The following is a 20472-nucleotide window of genomic DNA, read 5'->3' on the forward strand; positions in this document are numbered from 1 at the left end:
CGTGCCGTTAGTTTTCTGATAGAATCCTGACTGAAGAACCATGTATTCATGTATTATGAGGGTTTAGAAATCGTACAAAAGAGATGTACGCAGGTAGAGAATGCTGTTTGCCAATTACGAAACTAAAGAACAAGTTATTTCAAGAGCCGTAGGTTTCCACGTCTTTAAAATGGCTTTTTTTTTTTTTTTTTTTTTTTTGGTGAAGAGTAAATGAGATTACGCCAAGTGCCCAGCTTAACGGGTGTTCATTAAATGTTTCCTAAAAAACAAAACAAAACCCACTGGTGTGGAGTCGACTCCGACTCATAGAGACCCTGTAGTGACCCTGTTACCTATCAAGCACTATTAGTAGGGAACCCTGGGCGCAGTGGTTAAGCACTGGGCCGGCTGCGAACTGAAAGGTGGACGGGTTCAAACCCACTAGTTGCTCCGTGGAGGAAAGAGGTGGCAGTCCACTCAGTAAAGATTACAGCCTTGGAAACTCTATGGGGCAATTCTACTCTGTCCTATAGCTTCGCTAGGAATCGCGATCTACTCTAAGGCAAAGGGTTTGAATTTTCGGTTATCATTAGGTATTGTCTTATAGGATCACTATGAGCCGGAATCAACCGCATGGCAAGAGTTTGGTTTTGGTTACCAGCAAGAGTATGGAAATTAAAAATGTGTGCCTCCCACCCTATTAGGAATTAAATAAATTCGTTGATTCAGAAAAAGAAAAAAGAGACAGAAGGCCAAGGAATAAGACGGAGGGAAACTGAGTCCTGGAGAAGGAAGATGCTTCTGATACCATTTTCTGCATTCAAATTATCTTAGCCTCCCTCACAGATGTGCGAGGACAAGAGGGGCGGGCCATGAAACTGACTGCATTTTCACAAACGATAACGCAAAACAAATCTACGGGATAAACCGCACGAAGAAGACGCCTGCCCCGAGAACCAAGGGTCGACAGGAGCAGCGGCCCGACCCCTGGCGGGAGGAGGTGGCGCCGCATCGTCCCCGCGCCCGCAGGCCCCGCCTCTGCCCACGGCGCGAGTGGATGACGTTGCGAGCGCGTCGCGATTCGAGGAGCCCCGGCCGCGAGAGCAGCTTGCACGTGAGTACGTGTGGCCCTCTGGTCTTCTCGTTGCAGCCTGTCGCCACTCACCCCAAAGCTGACTTTGGTATCCCCACCAGGCAGAGCTGCGTCTAGCTGGGGCCTGCGTGCCTACTTCAGAGTAGGCGTCCATTCATGTGTTCGTGCGTGATTTTCGTAGACGCTGGACAGGGGCGGCCCCAAGTAAACTCAGCACCCCCCCTTATTCATTCAGTTGACAAATCCGTCGACCGCCTACTTTGTGTCAGGCCCTGTGCTAGTCACTGGACATACAGCCGTGACCTAGACAAACCCTGGGCCGCATTCTTGGGGCTTACATATCACTGGGAGTGAGATAATTCCTATGAAGGAATTATGATATATGGAGGGTAACAGTGAGGCATCTGCTTTAGGAAAGGTGTTTAGGTGTGGGGTGGGGAGCGCTAAGAGAAAGGGAGGAATTAAGACTGACCTGGCGGGAGCAACGGTTATTGAAATGAGGAAGACTGGCCTGAAGGAGACGTGGTGGGTGACCGTGGTGGGAATCCAGAGTTCAGACAGTCACGTTGTCTTTTTTTTTTAAGCTTCAGGTATTGCTAATTGAGCCCTGGAAGCGATCCACTGCTAACAAAAGGTTGGCGGTTCAAAACCACTAGCGGCTCTTTGGGAAAAAGATGTGGCAGTGTGCTTTTGCAGAGATTTACAACCTTGGAAATCCTATGGGGTCAGTATGAGTCGGAATCCACTCTACGGCAGTGGGTTTGGGTTGGTTTATTGCCCTAAGAGGAGTCTCTGGGTTAAGCATTTGACTACTAGCTGAAAGGTTGGTGGTTCTAAGCCACCCAGAGGTGCTTTTGGAGAAAGGCCTGGCGATCTGCTTGTGAAAAATCACTGCCTTGAAAACGCTGTGGTGTGCAGTTCTACTCTGCTCACATGGGGTCACTATAAGTCCGAATGGACTCGACTGCAACTTTTTTTTTTTTTAATTGTTCTAAGCTTTGAGAATTCAATGGAGATGAAGCTGCTACCATCCCTGGCTACAGGGAGTTTTTGTTCTAGTAAGGAAAAACAAGAAAACTAAACTTGTCCTCCAGTTGATCCCAACTCATAGTGGCCCTATAGAACAGAGTAGAACTGCCTCATGGTGTTTCCAAGGAGCGGCTGGTGGGTTCAAATCACCGACCTTTTGGTTAGCTGAGTAGTTTAGCCTCTACGTCACCAGGGCTCCTCTAGTTAGGAAAGTAGACCAAAAATAAATAAAAATAACAGATAGCAATAAAGTACTATTTAGAAAATTAGAATAGGACCATCTGATAGTGGTTACTTCAGAATGGTTAGTCAAGGAAAGCCTTTCCAAGAAGGTGAATTTCACCTGAAAACTAAATAACAGGAAAGAGCTAGGCATGCAAATATCAGGGTGAAAAAAAAATGCATTCCGGGACAGAGCTTGGCAAGTTAGAAGAATAGAAGGGAACCACTTTGTGGGTAAGAAGGAAATTGGTGTGTGATAGGGTTAGAGAGGTAGGCAGTGGCCAGATCATGTAAGCCAGGGTACTGAGTTGAGATTTTATACCACATGTGATGGGAAGCATTCATCTCATTTATGCTGACCTGTGATGAATGGACTGTGGTTGGGGGACTGGTCAAGAGACCAATGCATTAGTCCAAGGAATTATGATGACGGCTTGGACTAGAGGGATGATAGTGGAAGTAAAGAGAAGTGGGGGAATTTGGGATGTGTTTGGAAATAGCACACCTTGCTGATGGATTGGGTGTGGAGAAGTGAGGAAAGAAGAACAAATGTTGACGTCTTTAGTTTTTGCTAAGATGTGTTTATCAAGGTGGTGAAGACTGGGGGAGCAGCAGATTTAGAGAAATGATAAATCAAAATTTCTGTTTTGGCTATAATAGACTATTTGTAGTGTTTATGAGACATCTATGTAAAGGTGTCATGTAAGCATTCGAACAGACTAGTCTGGAGTTTCAGAGAGAGTCAGGGTTGAGTAAAGTCATGGAATATATTGGCGAATAGCTAGAACCATATGAAATTGACATTTTTGGCCAAAAATGGTTGAAGGCTGGCAGTTTCATTGGTTTAGTTTCTTAGATGGTATTCAAAGCCACGGGACTGGACAAAGTCACTTCGGAAGAGCATGTAGAGAGAAGAGAAAGAAGGAGGCCCAGAAACACTTAGAGGTTGGGCAGAAGAGTAGGAGCCAGCATAAATGTCTGAGAAGGAGCAACCAATAGGTAAGAGGAATATAGGGGAGTGTGGTGTCATTGAAGCCAAGAGAGGAGGGTGTTTCTAGAAGTAGGGAATGAATAGGTCAGCTGCTGCTGAGAGGCCACATAAGGAAAGAACAGGTAAGAGACCTCTGGATTGGGAACATAGCAATCCTTGGTGACCTTGACAGGAGTAGTCAAGTGATTAATTCAGATGCTTATAATTAATTGGGAGTCATCAAAAAATTAATTCAGATACTTAATAGTCATCCAAGTGTAGAGGTCCAGCCACGAATGTCCTTCTCTCTTGCTTTGTTGGGAAGAGGTCGCGTACATCTCTGAGCCCCATGTGTGTGGTTGTAGCTGAATGACTGATGCTAAGGAGGGAGGGGCGTCCCTGAGGGCTGGGGCACAAGGAGAGCATCCCAGAGGAGGGGAGACCTGCACTCATCTTGGAGGATGGGGAAGCACTGGTTTGGGTGGTATAGGCATAGGCATTCCAGGAGGGGTGCAGGGGCACAGATAGGAGGCCAGACAAGGTTTGGTGAATAAAGCCAGGGTCCTGCTGAGAAGCTATGGAAATAATTGGGTATAGATATGGAGGGCCTTTCATTGTCAGGCTAAAGCCTTTGGATTTGTCTTGAGTTGGGACATGGTAATAGGAAAGCAATGAGTAGAGGAAGCATCATTTGACTCCACCAGTCAGGCCCAGTCCAGCTCATCCTCACTCCTAAAATGTTGACTCGATATCCACAGTCCCTTGGCCGTAGCTGCACTGAACTGGATACTTTCCCATCTTTCTTAGTAAAACGTACGCTCTGTGAGGACAGAAAGTTCCTGGCTTGTTCACAGCCGTGTTCTTAAGACCTTACCTGGGGCCCAGCAAATGTCAAGGAACATTTGTTGAGGATACACCTGGACACACCCCTCCCACATTTTAAAGCCCATACTTGGCAGGATTAGTTAAAACCCTCAAGGTGGCATTTTTACAGGTTACCCTTGTCTGTCTGAATACCCCTATTAACTCCCTTCTACCGTATCCCTGGGACGCCCTGGTGGCGTAGTGGGTAAGTGTTACAGCTACCGACCAAGAGGTCGGCAGTTTGAATCCACCAGGCAGGCGCTCCTTGGAAACTATCGTGCAGTTCTACTCTGTCCTATAGGGTTGCTATGAGTCAAAATCAACTCGATGGCAGTGGGTTACCCTATCCCTACTGCCTCTAAACCTTTACCTGTCCTTGAAACTTGAAATCAGTAACAGATGGGCTATAGTTAGTGTTGTTTTTTAGGAACCCAACTCATCTCTCCAGGAAGGGGTATCTGCAGAGATGTCCCCAGTCCTTCACTTCTATGTCCGTCCCTCTGGCCATGAGGGTGCAGCCTCTGGACACACTCGAAGGAAGCTGCAAGGGAAGCTACCAGAGCTGCAGGGTGTCAAGACGGAGCTGTGCTACAATGTGAACTGGACAGGTTGGGCCCAGGTGTTGGATTCTTGGGGAGCTGCCCCGGTGCCAGAGGCAGTCTCAAGGTGTCCTCTCCCTGTCTCCTTGCAGCTGAGTCTCTCCCAAACAGAGAGGAGATGAAGAAGCTAAAGTGGCTATTTGGCTGCCCCTTATTGCTGAATGATGTCGCTCAGGAGTCCTGGCTTCTTCCTGGCCCTGATGACCTGGTGTTGGAGGTCGGGCCCAGGTAAATGTCTCAGCCTAGAGCAACTTGTTCCAGCATGCCTGTCAGACACAACTGCCCACTCCTTCCACATCCATTCCTCTACTTCCACCTTTGTGATTTTTAAGGAGATGCTTCTTTTTGCTTCCCCCTACCCTACCTCCCTGCCTAGGAAACCACGCATGTGTCTTCCCCATTTGGGAAGATGCTTTTGAAGGCTGAGCTAGCTCCCAGGGATGTTCTGGAATTAAAACAAGTTGCATTCTGAGAAGTTGAAATTGGGGCAGTTTTGACGCCAAAAGGACAGTTGTGGCTGACTTGAGTGACCTTTGAAAGCAGGTTTCTTGGTGATTAGGCCTAAGGCGGGAGGCCAGTGCTGAGGGGTTTGAAGTGAGAGGCTGGTTAGACAGCAGGGGTCAGGATCCACCTTCCCAGCTAGCTCCGGATGGCCTGCCTAGGGCCCTCTGGTCCTAACCTGACCCACTCCTCAGGCTGAACTTCTCCACCCCAACATCCACCAACATCGTGTCGGTGTGCCAGGCCGCTGGACTGGGGGCAGTGGATCGCGTGGAGACTACCCGGCGCTACTGGCTCTCGGTGAGGCTATGGGGGACCAGGAGGAGAAGGTGGTCCAGAGATGAGAGGTTAGGTCCCAAACTCTAGGGGAATAACAGGAGAAGCAGGGAAAGAATCCCTGCTTCGCATCTGCCCTGTATGGTTGTGCAGGACGTTTGCCACCTGAGGGCACCTGGCCGAGGGGGAGAATGGGCAAAAACCCAGCCTGACTTCCCCTTGCTGACTTGTGCATCCTGACAGGGACTCTGCCTGGAAGGGGAGTCTTTTTCTAATCTGCACAGACGTGCCTGTGGGCTACCAGCGGCTTGGTTCTGCGGGACATGGAGGGCTGAAGGTGGACCATTTCGCTCAGATCGTCAGCTCTCTACCCTTTGCTCTCTTTGTGTGTCTCTGCCCCAGTTTGCCCACCCCGCTCCGGCTGTGGTGAAGACTGTCGCTCTTGCTATCCTGCATGACCAGATGACAGAGCAGTACTTCCCTCATCCCATCCAGAGCTTCTCCCCTGAGTGCACCCCCACACCCCTCAATGGCCCCATCGACATACTGGGTGAGGGCCAGCTTGCCCTGGAGAAGGCCAACAAGGAGCTAGGTGAGCCAGGGTCCCTCGGAGGAAAGGGAGGACCCAGGATAGCCTAGCAGGTGCACTGAGCCCTGGAATATGGCAGCCTGGGTCCCACAGCTGTTCTGGGGCTTGTTTCCTAGGTCTGGCCCTAGACTCTTGGGACCTGGATTTCTACACCAAGCGCTTCCAGGAGCTGCAGCGGAACCCCACCACCGTGGAGGCTTTCGACTTGGCTCAGTCCAACAGGTGGGAAGGAGGGGGGACGTTCTCGTGTCTGAGTCTGTGGAGGTGGGGAGGGAAAACCACAGGGCCCACCTTCATGGCTCTCCCTTGGCTTAGAGGTCCTCCGTCCATCCAGTAGTCTATATTTAGATCTGGGCTTTATTTCTCCTTTGGGTCTGGATAACCTACAGTGACTGAATGCTTAAAGATTATGATTTTTTGGAATAAATTTTTGCCTATTTTCTAAGTACTAGTTGGCTATAGCTAGCTGTTAAATATTGTTAGGTGCTGTCGAGTTGGTTTCGATTCAGAGCTACCCCACGAACAGTATAGAATTGCCCAGTAGGGTTTTCTAGGCTTTACAGGAACAAATGGCCAGGTCTGCCTCCTGTGGAGCTGCTGAATGGATTTGAACTACCAACTGTTTGGTTAGCAACTGAGCTCTTAACTGTTGAACCACCAGGGCTCCTTTGTTAAATAATATTAGATGTTAAATATTGGTGTGAAGACATGGCAAGGCCTGAGAAATGGCCCCGTGTTTCTGTTTCCCATCTTCCCCTCACCGCGTCATCCCCGCAGCGAGCACAGCCGACACTGGTTCTTCAAGGGCCGGCTCCACGTGGATGGGCAGGAGCTGGCTCACTCGTTGTTTGAGTCCATCATGAGCACCCAGGCATCCTCCAATCCCAACAACGTCCTCAAGTTCTGTGACAACAGCAGGTGGGCTCTGCACTAGTTTGGGGTAGCCTCAGGCCTGAGGGTGGGGGGCCCCAGGTGCTGGTTTGGTTGGTGGCAGATCCCAGGAAGGAAGCAGGGTCCAGAATGGATATGTCCGCAGTGCCATCCAGGGAAAGGAAGTCAGGTTCCTGCGGCCTGAGGACCCTACACAGCCAAGCTGCTTCCAGGAACAGCAGGAGCTGAGACACGTCGTCTTCACAGCAGAGACCCACAACTTCCCTACAGGTGACCTGGGTCGCCAGGAGAAGTAGGAGAGATCACAGAGTAGCGTAGGGCAAAGGTTGGGTAGGGGAGGTTCGTTGTCCTTATTTTTGATGGGGGTGGTCAGAGATGGGGTCTGTCTCTCTGGTACCCACACCTCTCCCCGCTCTCTTCCCAGGAGTAGCCCCCTTCAGCGGTGCCACCACGGGTACTGGGGGCCGGATCCGAGATGTCCAGTGCACAGGCCGTGGGGCCCATGTGGTGGCTGGCACTGCCGGCTATTGCTTTGGAAACCTGCACATCCCAGGTCTCTCTCCTTTCCTCTCTGCCCACCTCCCCTTCCACATTCCTTGTCTTGGCAGGTGCTGACACTTGGTTCTCTGAGGTCAAAGGGTCAACCTGGGTGCCTTTTCTAGGGAGCAAGGGCTCTGGAGCAGTAGGCCCTTCACACTCCATGGTCAAAGGGAGTGTAGTCCAGGGGAGGCCTAGGTTGCCAGCCTGGCACTGCAGAACCACAGTTTTATTTATAAAGAACCATCCACTCACCAAGAAAACGTGATACTAAGTCACTCTTATGACCATCACCTGTCCCCCAGGTCCACTTTCTTGGAAAATCTTAGACTCTTCCTCTTACAGGGAAGGCTGGTGTGGGAGGTGAGGAGCAAGACCATGCTTCAGTGCAAGCTCTACACCCTAAAATGGAACTCCTAAAACGGAACGTTCTAACTGTGGAGGCGGACCTTGGTAGCTTAGACTGTCTCCATCTTTCCAATCCATCCCAAATTTCTCCTTCCCTCCTAGGTTACAGCCTGCCCTGGGAGGACCCAAGCTTTCTGTACCCTGGGAACCTTGCCCAGCCCCTGGAGGTTGCCATTGAAGCCAGTAATGGGGCTTCTGACTACGGCAATAAGTTTGGGGAGCCAGTATTGGCAGGTAAGGCTGGGGACTGTGGAGGGGCAATGGGCACCTGGTCCTGGAGGGGCTTGTGGGGTGCGGGGTGGGACCCTAGGGGTTGTGCTATTGGGTGAGTGTTGGGGTGGGGGGTCTGAGTGACTGGACACTGTCCTCCTCCCTCTGCTGTGCACTGTCTAGGCTTCTCCCGCTCCTTGGGCCTTCAGCTTCCTGATGGCCAGCGGCGTGAGTGGATCAAGCCCATCATGTTTAGTGGAGGCATCGGGTTCATGGAAGCCAAGCACGTGAGCAAGGAGTCCCCAGAGCCAGGTAAGAGCCTGCCACCTGTCTCCAGTGCAGCCAGCTTTCTCTCCAGCGTATGGCAACTGCAGGAGGAGAATTTAGCTTCAGCTCCTTGGTTAATTTTTTAAATCTCCTGGCTAAGGTCTCTTCTTCCAAATACGTGTTTTCAAGGCAGGACGAGGCTTTATGCCAGCCAGATAGCTTTGGTCTTTGTTGCCTCTGTCTCATCCCAGTTTACATCTGGAGAACAAGGACATTCCTCATGCCACACCTGTGGTTCTGGGTCACATCCTGTTAAATCAAGGTAGGCAGTATTTATCCAGTACCTGCTGTGTGCCAGGGGCTTTATCTCATACTCAAGTTAATCAAGCAAACTTCTATTAAGCACTCGTTGTGTGCTGGGCACTGTGGTAGACTCAAGATAAAGTCTAAACCATTGACGTCGAATTGATTCTGACTCATAGCAATCCTCCAGGGCAGGGTAGGATTGCCCTATAGGGTTTCCAAGGCTATAAATCTTTAGGGAAGCAGACTGCCACATCTTTCTCCTGTGGAGCCACTGATGAGTGTGAACCACTGACCTTTTGGCTAGTACCTAGTGCTTTAAGCACTGAGCCACCAGCACTCGTAGATAAAGTCTAGATCCCATTTATTGAATAGGCAACCCAGTCATAGGGTTCAAAATTAAAAAGGCAAAAAAGGCTATACAGTAAAAACCCCTGCTCTCAGCCACCAGTTCCCCTCCCTAGAGAAGAGGCTATTGACTGGCTACTTTTGTATCCTACTGGGGCTATTTTTTTCATAAATAAACCCCAGTGGCTGTGTCCCACTTGTTTAAACAAATGATTTAGGTACACACTTTTCGTTAAAGTAACTGCTTTATTGGTATGTAATTCATATACAATAAAGTTCGCTTTTTTAAAGTACGCAACCCACCCATTGCCATCAAGTCAAGTTTTAACTCACAGCGACCCTATAGGACAGAGAACTGCCCCTTGTGGGTTTCCAAGACTATAATCTTTATGGGAGCAGACTGTCACATATTTCTCCCCTGGAGGAATTGATGGGCTTGAACTGACAACCTTTTAGTTAGCAGCCAGGCACTTAACTATCTGCGCCACCAGGGCTCCTCAAAGTATACAAAAAAAAAAAAGTCAGTGGTTTTTAGTATATTCACAAAGTTGTGTACCAATCACCATTTAATTCCTGAACATTTTTTCATCACCCCAAAAAGAAACCCTGTACCCATTAGTGGTCACTCCCTGTTGCCCCTCCCCTAGCCCCTGGAAACTACTAATCTGCTTGCTTTCTCTTGGATTTGCATATTCTGGACATTTCCTTATAAATGGAATCATACAATGTGGGCTTTTGTGACTGGCTTTCTCTCACTTAGTATAATATTTTCCAGTTTCATCCATGTTGTACCATGTAACAGTACTTCATTCCTTTTCATGGCTGAAAAATATTCCATTATACAGATGTATCACCTTTTGTTTATTTCATTCATCATTTGCTGGGCATTCGAGTTGCTTCTATGTTGTGACTATTATGAATAACGCTGCTATTTATGTCCACGTTTTTGTATGAACGTGTTTTGTATTTTCCCCAGCGGTGAACGAGGGTTCCATCTCTCCACATCCTCACCGACGCTTGTCATTGTCTCTATTATAGCCTTTCTAGTGGGTGTGAAGGTGGTATCTCATCAGGGTTTTGGTTGGCCTTTCCCTGATGACTAATGATGTGGAGCATGTTTTCATGTGCTTACTGGCCATTTCTGTATCTTTTTCGGAGAAACGCTTAATGCAGATCCGCTGCCCATCCTTAACTGGATTTTTTGTTTAGTTGTTATTGAGTTGTAAAGTTGTAGTTATGTATTCTAGATACAAGTTCCTTACCAGATAGTTGATTTGCAAATATTTTCTCCCATTCTGTATGTTGTCTTTTCACATTTGATGATGTCCATTGAAGCCCAAGTTTTTAATTTTGATGAAGTCCAATTTATCTATCTTTTCTCTGGGTCCTTGTGCTTTTGGTGTCGTTATCTAAGAAACCATTACCTGATCCAAAGTCACAAATATTTACTGGTATTTTCCTCCCAATAGTTTTAAAGTTCTAGCTCTTACATTTAGGTTTCTGGTACATTTTGAATTAATTTTTGCTTATGGTATAAAGTAGGGTCCCATCTTCATTTGCCTGTGTGAATATCCCATTGTCCCTGCACCACTTGTTGAAAAGACTTTTCTTTCCCCCTTGAATGGTCCTGGCACTCCTGTCAAAAATCAGCCAACCGTAAACGTATGGGTTTATTTCTGGACTCAATTCTCTTCCATTGGTCTTATGTCCCATGCCAATACCAAACTGTCTCAATTACTGTAGTTTTATAGTAAGTTTTGAAATTGGGAAGTGTGAGCTCCCAAACTTTGTTCATCTTTTTCAGGTATGTCGTGGCTATTCTGGGTCCCTTGCGTTTCCATGTAGATTTGAGATCAGCTTGTCAGTTTCTGCAGAATGCAGCTGGGATTTTGATAGGGAATGCATTGAATCCGTACATCACCTGGGGAGTATTGCCACCTTCGCGATTATTAAGTCTCTTGACCTTTGAACATAGGACGTCTTTCCATTCGTTTGGGCTTGCTAAAATGTTTTATAGTTTTCAGTGTACAAGTCTTGTATTTTTGTTATTAAATTGATTCCTAAGCGTTTTATCTTATGTTACTGTAAATGGATGTACACTGCATGTTGCTTTTTTTACTTAGCAATATGTCTTGGAGATCATTTATTATTCATATGTAATTCTCTTTTGGTGGCTTAGTGTTCATTGTATGGATGTGCCATAATTTATTGAATCCATTCTCTTTGTTAGCGTTTGGGTTATTTCCTGTGTTTTGCTAACAGTAACGGTGCTGCAAAGTTTAATAATCTTGTACACACGTGGTTTTTGTACCTCTGTGAATGAATCTCTCCTCGAAGTATATTTACCCAATCAAAGGATATGTGTATTTGTTATTTTAATGGATATTCTTAAATTGTCCTCCATAGAAGTTGTTCCGTTTTATTCTCCCGTCAGCCCAGTGGGAGTGTTAGAGACCCTGTCTGGCTAAGAGTAGCTTTCTTTTATCCTCATACTTCCTTGCTTTCAAGGCCCCTGCTGCTGGCTTCCCCAGTGTTCCAATTCTGCCATCCTTCCTTCCTTGCAGGCATGGAGGTTGTGAAGATTGGGGGTCCTGTGTACAGGATTGGAGTTGGGGGTGGAGCTGCTTCATCTGTGCAGGTAAGTGGAATAGCTGAAGACAGACTATATAATGTCACTGGGCCCCATGGGCGGGGTGTCAGAGCTCCTGGCCTCCCAGAGGTCTGCCTTGTGTTCCCCCAGGTGCAGGGAGACAACGCCAGCAACCTGGACTTTGGCGCTGTGCAGCGGGGAGACCCAGAGATGGAACAGAAGATGAACCGTGTCATCCGGGCTTGTGTGGAGGCCCCCAGGGGAAACCCTATCTGCAGCCTCCATGACCAGGGCGCTGGTGGCAATGGTGAGGGAAGGGGCTAGGACAGGGGGCCAGGACCTACCTGGTCTCCTGCCAGGTTTGGTTTAGGAGGCAGCATCGTAGATCTGCAACCAGTGCCCAGCTCTGTGCTCCTTTCTCCACCACCTTGGCACCCTTGGCTGGTTCAGGGTGGGGGTGGCAACCTTCCTCAGTGGGATAGTTGGTGGTGATGAGGCAGCATGGTAGGGGCTCCTTTGGAGGCTGGGAGCTACCCTTTGTGGGCCTGGCTTTGCCTGGCAAGATGACTACCTCACCCTGCAATCTTCTCACCAGGCAATGTCCTGAAGGAGCTGAGTGACCCAGCTGGAGCCATCATTTACACCAGCCGCTTCCAGGTGCCTCTCATCCTCTAAAGTCTGGTATTCCCCACTAAGCAGCAGGGCCCCAGTTGGAAGCCTTGCTGAGCACTTGCATTTCTAACAAGTTCCCAGGCGATGCTAATGCTGCCGGTTAGGGACCAGTTCTGAGAACCTCTAATAGAGCAGTGGTTCTCAAAATTTATTGTACATAAGAATCATCTGGGGATTTTGTTAAACTGTAAACTCTGATTCAGTATATCTGGGGTGGAAATGCAGATTCTCAGCAGGGGTTTCAACCTGTTCCAAGCCCTGCTCTGCCAGCTCTAGGGCCTCACCCATCTTCTCCCCATTCCCAGCAACTTCCTGATCACAACTCCAGCTTGCCTGCTGATCCTTCTTTTTTCTCCACCCCATGCATGTGCAGCTTGGGGACCCAACCCTGAATGCCCTAGAAATCTGGGGGGCTGAGTATCAGGAGTCAAATGCACTCCTGCTGAGGCCCCCTCACCGGGACTTCCTGAATCGGCTCAGTGCCCGGGAACGCTGCCCGGCCTGCTTCGTGGGCACCATCACAGGCGACAGGAGAGTGAGTTGGCCAAGGGGTCAGTACAGGTTGAGCGGCCTGGGTACTGCGCCAGGGGAGACTTGTCAAGGGAAGGAGGCCAGAGGAGGAGAATGGGAGGTGGTGGCAGACATGGTGTGGGGGCGGGGTGTAGGAGGTGGGAAGGGGTAGGGCCTCAACAGGGAAAGCCAGAAGGGGGTGGAAGGCGTCTCTGTCCTGATTCCTAGGGGTATTCACTTCCGGTGTTCTGTGTCTCCCTCGGGGTTGTGTCCCTGTGGGCCATAGATAGTGCTGGTGGATGATCGGGAGTGTCCTGTGGGAAGAAGTGGCCAAGGGGACGGCCCCTCGGTGCCTCCCCCGACCCCAGTGGACCTGGAGCTGGAGTGGGTGCTGGGCAAGATGCCTCAGAAGGTCTGTGGGACTGGGAGGATATCTCTGCCTTTTCTAACCCAGCCCTGCCGACTGCCCTTGACCCTGGCCACGCTCTGCCTCCTGTGTCCCGCAGCTCCTCCAGGTGCCCACGCTCTGCCTCTCGTGTCCCACAGCTCCTCCAGGTGCTCACGCTCCCCATCCCTGTTTCTGTGTTGCAGGAGTTCTTCCTCCAGAGGCATCCCCCTGTGCTGCAGCCGCTGGCCTTGCCCCCGGGGCTGAGTGTGCGCTGGGCGCTAGAGCGGGTTTTGAGGCTGCCAGCTGTGGCCAGCAAGCGCTACCTCACCAACAAGGTCCTCCCTGCACCCCTGCTCTGCCCTCACCCCTCTGCCTCCTTCCCTCCATCCATCCACGCTGGCCTCTTGCCCTTGGGGACTGCTCTGAGGCAGGACAGGGCAGCCACCTGCTGGCCTGGTCTCCCTGCTGTCCACCCTCTGAGTGGAGATCTTCTATCCATGTTGGGAAACCCAGGCCCCAACACTCCTGGAGGACATGGGTTGGGGAGAGGAGTACCTGCTTTTCCTGTTCCTGCCCCCTCGCCAATGCCCCTATCCCATAGGTGGACCGCTCCGTGGGTGGCCTGGTGGCCCAGCAGCAGTGCGTTGGGCCACTGCACACTCCTCTGGCAGATGTAGCAGTTGTAGCCCTGAGTCACCAGGAGCTTGTGGGGGCTGCCACGGCCCTGGGGGAGCAGCCAGTCAAGAGTCTGCTGGACCCCAAGGTCGCTGCCCGGCTGGCCGTGGCAGAGGCCCTCACCAACTTGGTGTTTGCTCTAGTCACTGACCTCCGGGTGAGTTCCCCAGCTCCGGCCTGGGAAGCCCAGGCCTTTGGGACACTTTTACGTCCACTGTCTACTTACCGTCCGCCCAACATGCTTGTGAGTGCCTAGTCCGTCCGCCACCCCCGACTCTACATGTCTCTCTTCTCTCACATCTCGCAGGACGTGAAGTGCAGTGGGAACTGGATGTGGGCAGCTAAGCTCCCAGGGGAGGGCGCTGCACTGGCCGATGCCTGTGAAGCGATGGTGGCAGTGATGGCGGCCCTGGGTGTGGCAGTGGATGGTGGCAAGGACTCTCTCAGCATGGCGGCCCGGGTGGGCACTGAGACCGTGAGGGCTCCTGGTGAGGCCCGGGGCCATAGGGAGCGGGTGAGGAATTGTGAGGCTGGGCTGGCGTCCACTCTTTCTTACTCTTCCTGGCTCTGCAGGGTCACTGGTCATCTCAGCCTATGCTGTGTGTCCAGACATCACAGCCACTGTGACCCCAGACCTCAAGCATCCTGGAGGGCGAGGTATGCTTATTCTCCCTCCTCACTGCATTGTGTATTCAGAGTGTGGTCCCTTGTTTGGGGTCTGTGTTGTGAGCACTGGGCCCCCCTCATCCCTGCACTGTGACTATAGTGCTTTCTGGGACTGGGGGTGGGGGTGGGGTTGCACCACAGGCTGGGAGCTGCAGTGCTTATGAGTCCTCCTGTCCATCTCCCCCACTTCCCTGTCTCCTCAGGTCAGCTGCTCTATGTGCCTCTGAGCCCTGGCCAGTATCGCCTGGGGGGCACGGCTCTGGCCCAATGCTTCTCCCAGCTTGGGGAACAGCCTCCTGACCTGGACCTTCCTGAGAACTTGGTGCGTGCCTTCAGCACCACCCAAGGGCTGCTGAAAGGTGAGTAAGGCCCCCTGAGGGTGGCGGTGCCCATGGGGCCAGGCATGTATGGGGCAGCAGTTCCCTAGCTGAGCGTGTAGGGTGGGGGCAGAGAAAGCTGAGGCCCTTCCCTCTGGCTGGCTGTGTCTGCTTTCTCACATACTCTACCTGACTCTCCAGAAGGTGGAGTGGAGCAATCAGGTTTGGGCCTCGCGGTTGCTGAACTTTTTTCTCCTCCCTCTAGACTGCCTCCTCTGCTCAGGCCATGATGTCAGCGATGGGGGTCTCATCACCTGCCTACTAGAGATGGCCTTTGCTGGGAATTGTGGGATAGAGGTGGACGTGCCTGCCCCTGGGGTCGATGGTGAGGACCTGTGGTCTAGGCTCTGGCCTGGGCTGCCTTGCCCACCCCACACCTCTAGCAGTAGCCTGCCGTGCAGGTCCTGTCCTCTTTAAGAACAGCATGTCTCCCAGCCCCCTTCTCCCTGAGTTCTATGCTGCCTTCCCTGCTTACTGAACCACATGGCACCACCATGCTCTGACTGCACCCCTCTGACACCTCCCGCAGCACCTGGGGCAACATGCATGATCCCAGTCCCCCAGCCTTCACTCCACCCCTTGACCCTTGGCACTGACCATACCCTCCTGACTCCCTCTGAGTCCCTGGCAGCCCCTCAATCACCCTGATTCCCCGTTGCTCTCCCAGTGCTGCCTGTGCTGTTTGCCGAAGAGCCAGGCCTGGTACTGGAGGTGCAGGAGCCCGACCTGGGCCACGTGCTGAAGTGTTACCAGGATGCTGGCCTGCACTGCTTACGGCTGGGCCTCACGGGCAACGCTGGGCCCCATGCCATGGTGAGGAAGTGAGGGAGAGGGGAGTGGGCAGTTGGAGCAGGGAGGCTGCGGGGGGTTCGTCTCTTGGTCAGCCTGGTCGGTGGGCAGTATTGGGCATCCTTTCTCTGAGCTCTGAATACGCCCCTCTTTTAGGTCCGGGTGTCAGTGAACGGGGCTGTGGTTCTGGAGGAGCCTGTTGGGCAGCTGCGAGCCCTCTGGGAGGAGACGAGTTTCCAGCTGGACCGCCTGCAGGCAGAGCCAGACTGTGTGGCACAGGAGGAAAAGGGGCTGAAGGAGCGGACAGGGCCCAGCTACTGCCTGCCCCCCACCTTTCCCGTGTCTTCCATGCCCCAGGAGCCTGGTGAGGGAGTGTGTGGCATCCTGGGGGCACTGAGTCTGGATCTGAAGCCAAGGCCTGGGTGTCTGTCTGGGCCTTCCTTAGAAAAGTTGTCTAGGTGGGTTAGGGTGGGAAAGTAGCCCTCTGGCCCAGAGACATGCTTTCTTGTCCCGCAGGTGGCCCTGCCCCCCGAGTCGCCATCTTGCGAGAGGAGGGTAGTAACGGAGACCGGGAGATGGCTGATGCCTTCCATTTGGCCGGGTTTGAGGTGAGCAGGGCGGCTGAGCAGAGCTGGGGGCAGCGCTCCAGCCTCAGGCCACATGTCCTCTGACACCCCCTCCCCATCCTGCCAGGTGTGGGATGTGACCATGCAGGATCTCTGCTCTGGGGCCATCGGACTGGATACCTTCCGGGGCGTGGCCTTCGTGGGTGGCTTCAGCTATGCAGATGTGCTGGGCTCTGCCAAAGGTCAGCCTGCGGTCTTCTTCCCACTCCATCCCACGTGTTCCTCAGCGCTCTGCTTCCTGGCTGGGAATTGGCCTATCCCCTCCATGTTTCCTGGAGAGGGCAGGAACACTTGTTCTGGGTCAGATGCCAGCAGAGGGCCTACAAGTGATTTAAAGGAGGCAGGTGGGCTGGTGGTGTGCCACCCTGGAGGGCTCATGGCCTGGTTCAAGGGGTCGCTGCTCCTCGGCTCCCGCATATTGCCCTGCAGGGAAGTTGGCTTAGCAGGTCCAGATCTGTTTTTCGAGAGAAGTCAGAATTGAAGATTTTTATACGAAATCTTTTTTTCAAACGCTCAGCGCCTGTCCCCAGGTGACACAAACCGTTAAGCACCCAACTACTAGCTGAAAGGTTGGCGGTTCGAACCCACCCAGAGGTGCCGTGGAAGACAGGCCTGGCGATCTGCTTCCGAAAGGTCACAGCCTTGAAAACCCTATAGCACAGTTCTACTCTAACACACATGGGGCTGCCGTGAGTTGGAATCGACTCTACAACAACTAACAATAACAACAAAAATAAATATTAGGCAATTAAAGGTTTTTTTGTTTTGGGCAAACCAGAAACTTACTGTGGGCCATCTCTGACCGAAGAGTAGGCAAATCTGATTTAAGAAAATGAACCCATTGCTCCCTTTGTACTTGGCCCGAGATATGCAGCATGCCCTGGGGGAGTGTAGCAGCGATTTGGGGAAGGGAAAGCAGCCAGCTCCCTCCATTTCCTGCTGTCCCTGCTCCGGGGCCTTCTCGGTCTCACCCCAACTTCCCTGTTCCCTCCCAGGGTGGGCAGCTGCCGTGACCTTTCATCCAAAGGCTGGGGCTGAGCTGAGGCGCTTCCGGAAGCGGCCAGACACCTTCAGCCTGGGCGTGTGCAATGGCTGTCAGCTGCTGGCTCTGTTGGGCTGGGTCGGGGGCGACCCCAACGAGGAGGCCGGGGAGATGGGCTGTGACCCTTGGCCAGCCCAGCCAGGCCTTCTGCTGCGCCACAACCTGTCTGGACGTTATGAGTCTCGCTGGAACAGCGTGCGTGTTGGGCCTGGGCCGGCCCTGATGCTGCGTGGGATGGAGGGTGCAGTGCTGCCTGTTTGGAGCGCCCATGGGGAAGGTCAGGACCCAGCATGGGATGGGAGAGAGTCTCAGGGTGAGGGGTAGGCAGAGGGCTTGAAGGAGCTTGGCTCTCACTTCTCTTCTCCCTTCCAGGCTACATGGCATTTTCTTCCCCGGAACTCCAAGCCCAGATCGAGGCCAGGGGCTTGGCTCCACTGCACTGGGCAGATGATGATGGGAACCCCACGGAGCAATACCCCCTTAATCCCAATGGCTCCCCAGGGGGCTTGGCTGGCGTCTGTTCCCCTGATGGCCGCCACCTGGCACTCATGCCTCACCCTGAGCGGGCTGTGAGGCCCTGGCAGTGGGCGTGGCGGCCCCCTCCATTTGACACCCTGACCACCTCCCCCTGGCTCCAGCTCTTCATCAATGCCCGAAACTGGGTCCAGGAAGAAGGTTGCTGAGCAGGCCAGGGAGGCCCCCAGGACTCATGTGTGTCCCCAGGGTGTCTGCTGCTCTTTCCCCCCATCACCTGCAGGACCCCCTGTGTATTTCCAAACCTATCTTGGACAAGCAAGGACCAAAATGCCAAAGATGGCAGCTAGTTTTATAATCTGCCCATTTTGCCTGTTTCCAGTTGCCCTGCTCTGTCTAACACGTTTTGTCTTCCGTGGGCCCAGGAAGCAGCAGGTGGTTCAGAGCGGAAGTTAGGATGCATCAGGGGGGCGGGGGGCCTCATCCCATTGGACCCACTTAACCTGTTAACCACCATGTGCCTCATGTCCCCTTGTCTGGGCTGTGATGCCCTCTCTTTTTCATTGGAGTTTATGGGATGGGCAAGTCAGCCCCTCAGGACCTCAGTGTTCTCGTTTAAAAAATGGCAGAAGCTTTCTGGGTTTCCCTTCTAAAATGCTGTGCTGTGCTAAGTGTAAGGGACTGTTTGCAGGAGTTTCTCTGATGGTGCCTGGCCGTCTTGGCTGCTGTGGCCCTGGCCTCTGAGCTCAGCACCCTGAGTTTTGCTTCTCCTAGGTTAGCAGCTCCCATTCTCCCAAGGTGGGTGTCATCTCAACCCTTGAACTGAGCCTTTAGATGTATGAGTACTACATCTTCCTTCACCAAATGCTGTCATTGCCCCCAGGGAGTTTATGGTCCAATGGAATTTAAAATATTAGCCATGTGTATGTTCTAGGCATTTTGTATGTATCTAAATTATTTCCCATAATTCAGCAAGGTACTTAATAGCCATTTTGACAGAGGAGGAAGTAAGGTTAAATAAATTGCCCAGGGTCACACAGCTTGTAAGTGGCAAAGCCAGGATTTGATTTGGGGCTGCCTTTGGAGATCCTGGTGGTGTAGTGGTTAAGAGCTACAGCTGCTAACCAAAAGGTTGGCAGTTTGAATCCACCAGGCACTCCTTGGAAACTATGGGGCAGTTCTACTCTGTTTTATAGGGCCCCTATGGGTCAGAATTGACTTGATGGCAAGGAGTTTGTTTTTCCCCCAAGGCCATTGCTTACCCATGCTACATTTCCTTCCCACCATTATGCTGTCCCACATCCTGGAGACAACATTATCAAGATTTCTCACTGACAGTTATGTCCTATGTCCACTGCTTCCTTCGTGTGCATATGTGTGTGTATGAAGTCACTTCTCATGGCTGTTTTGCAAACTCAAGACATTTTGCCTCCTAATAAATTTTGTAGCTCAACATCTTGGTTAGAGAAGTTTTCCTGAGAAGGGAGACTAGAATCTCAGATCCCTGAGGGCATCAGGGCCTGGTGGGGAGCTGAGCACGAGTGTCCTGGGAGTGGGTGGCCCCCCAAGGGCAGACTGATAATAAACTTTTTGGATATGGAGTCCTGGGAGGTGCAAACAGCTGAAAGTTTGGAGGCTGAGTCCACCTAGAGGCACCTCAGAGGAAACCTAATTTATTTCCCAAAAATCAGCTATTGAAAACCTCGTGGAGCACCATTCTACTCTGACACATGGGATTGCCATGAATTGGAGGTTGACTCTGTGGCAACTGGTTTTTAAAATTATGGATGTGGAGGAAATACCATTTCAGATTTTTTTCCTCATGCTTTGCAAATCGACCTACCCTCCGCAGTGGAGCTAGTGAGGATAATTTTTGACATTTGGACATTCCCTCCTGACCCTGGGAGATAATGTTTAATTCATAGATAATTTCAAATGTACAATTTTGGAGCTGATACTAAGGCCCAGATGTAAAGTTTACTATGTGTTTTATGCAAAAGCAGGATGGTATGTAAGTAGCCTGATGGCTGTGAGGGGTAAACTAAGGCATTTTGCTGCATTTTGTAGATGGAGCCATTTCTGGTTTGGCTCTTCACCGTCCATCCTCCCCAGACACAGGCAAGACCAAGTCCACTTTTCCTCTCATCCCTAATTTCATCCAGCACCCACACAACTTCTGGCCTCTAACCCGCTTTCTGTTACTTCCCACCCCTCCCACAGAGCCCTCTAGCAAATTCCCCTACTGGTTCTTCTCTACTCCTTGCCTTCATGGTAAACCTGCTGCCCTTGGAAAATCACTTCTTCCACAGTCCCTCCAAGTTGCTTTTTTTCTCTGAAACTTCACATCTCAGGTTCCTCAGGTTGGGGAGTTGGTGTTGGGGTCTTCCCTGTACCACTTCCAGATTATTGCTTATCCACCCCCTTGGGAAGAAAATCTTGAACATTTTAGACCAGTGCCATTCTCTTATCACCTCAACCCCTCTTTTGTGTTCTGCTGTTGTCCTCATCACTCCCTGAGGAAGAGATTGCCAATTGGTCCCCGGTATCTGATTCCCCTCTCTGGAAATAAAACCCTCA

The 20472-nt window shown here is 51.5% G+C and overlaps 1 protein-coding gene across 4 annotated transcripts; it reads left to right on the forward strand.

The window, feature by feature from the left end:
• The first annotated feature begins 1035 nt into the window (after positions 1–1035).
• PFAS (phosphoribosylformylglycinamidine synthase) lies at positions 1036–19348 on the forward strand. Of its 4 annotated transcripts, none has more exons than XM_010596601.3 (28): positions 1036–1093; positions 4585–4765; positions 4849–4984; positions 5452–5557; positions 5936–6125; positions 6239–6344; positions 6900–7040; positions 7159–7283; positions 7438–7566; positions 8061–8192; positions 8352–8480; positions 11651–11724; positions 11827–11983; positions 12272–12333; positions 12722–12883; positions 13145–13270; positions 13450–13581; positions 13848–14078; positions 14229–14409; positions 14495–14578; positions 14791–14946; positions 15170–15289; positions 15632–15777; positions 15910–16117; positions 16270–16361; positions 16447–16561; positions 17375–17698; positions 17794–19348. In XM_010596601.3, the coding sequence occupies exons 1-28, from the start codon at positions 1037–1039 to the stop codon at positions 18102–18104; spliced, it is 4113 nt and encodes a 1370-aa protein (XP_010594903.3). In that variant the 5' UTR covers position 1036; the 3' UTR covers positions 18105–19348. The 4 variants fall into 4 exon arrangements, with proteins under 4 accessions (XP_010594903.3, XP_023412204.1, XP_023412203.1 ...); XM_023556436.2 differs by having other exon boundaries at positions 1050–1097; XM_023556435.2 differs by lacking the exon at positions 1036–1093 and adding an exon at positions 1118–1796.
• Positions 19349–20472: the final 1124 nt, after the last annotated feature.

Source organism: Loxodonta africana, chromosome 18 (assembly GCF_030014295.1).
Source record: "Loxodonta africana isolate mLoxAfr1 chromosome 18, mLoxAfr1.hap2, whole genome shotgun sequence".
NCBI classification, from domain to species: domain Eukaryota; kingdom Metazoa; phylum Chordata; class Mammalia; order Proboscidea; family Elephantidae; genus Loxodonta; species Loxodonta africana.

Coding starts and splice junctions, on each gene's coding strand:
- PFAS (XM_010596601.3), top strand. CDS start 1,037: ATGACGTTGCGAGCGCGTCGCGATTCGAGGAGCCCCGGCCGCGAGAGC. Junction 5,558..5,935: donor CCCGGCGCTACTGGCTCTCG/GTGAGGCTATGG, acceptor TCTCTGCCCCAG/TTTGCCCACCCCGCTCCGGC. Junction 15,778..15,909: donor ACGCTGGGCCCCATGCCATG/GTGAGGAAGTGA, acceptor CCCCTCTTTTAG/GTCCGGGTGTCAGTGAACGG.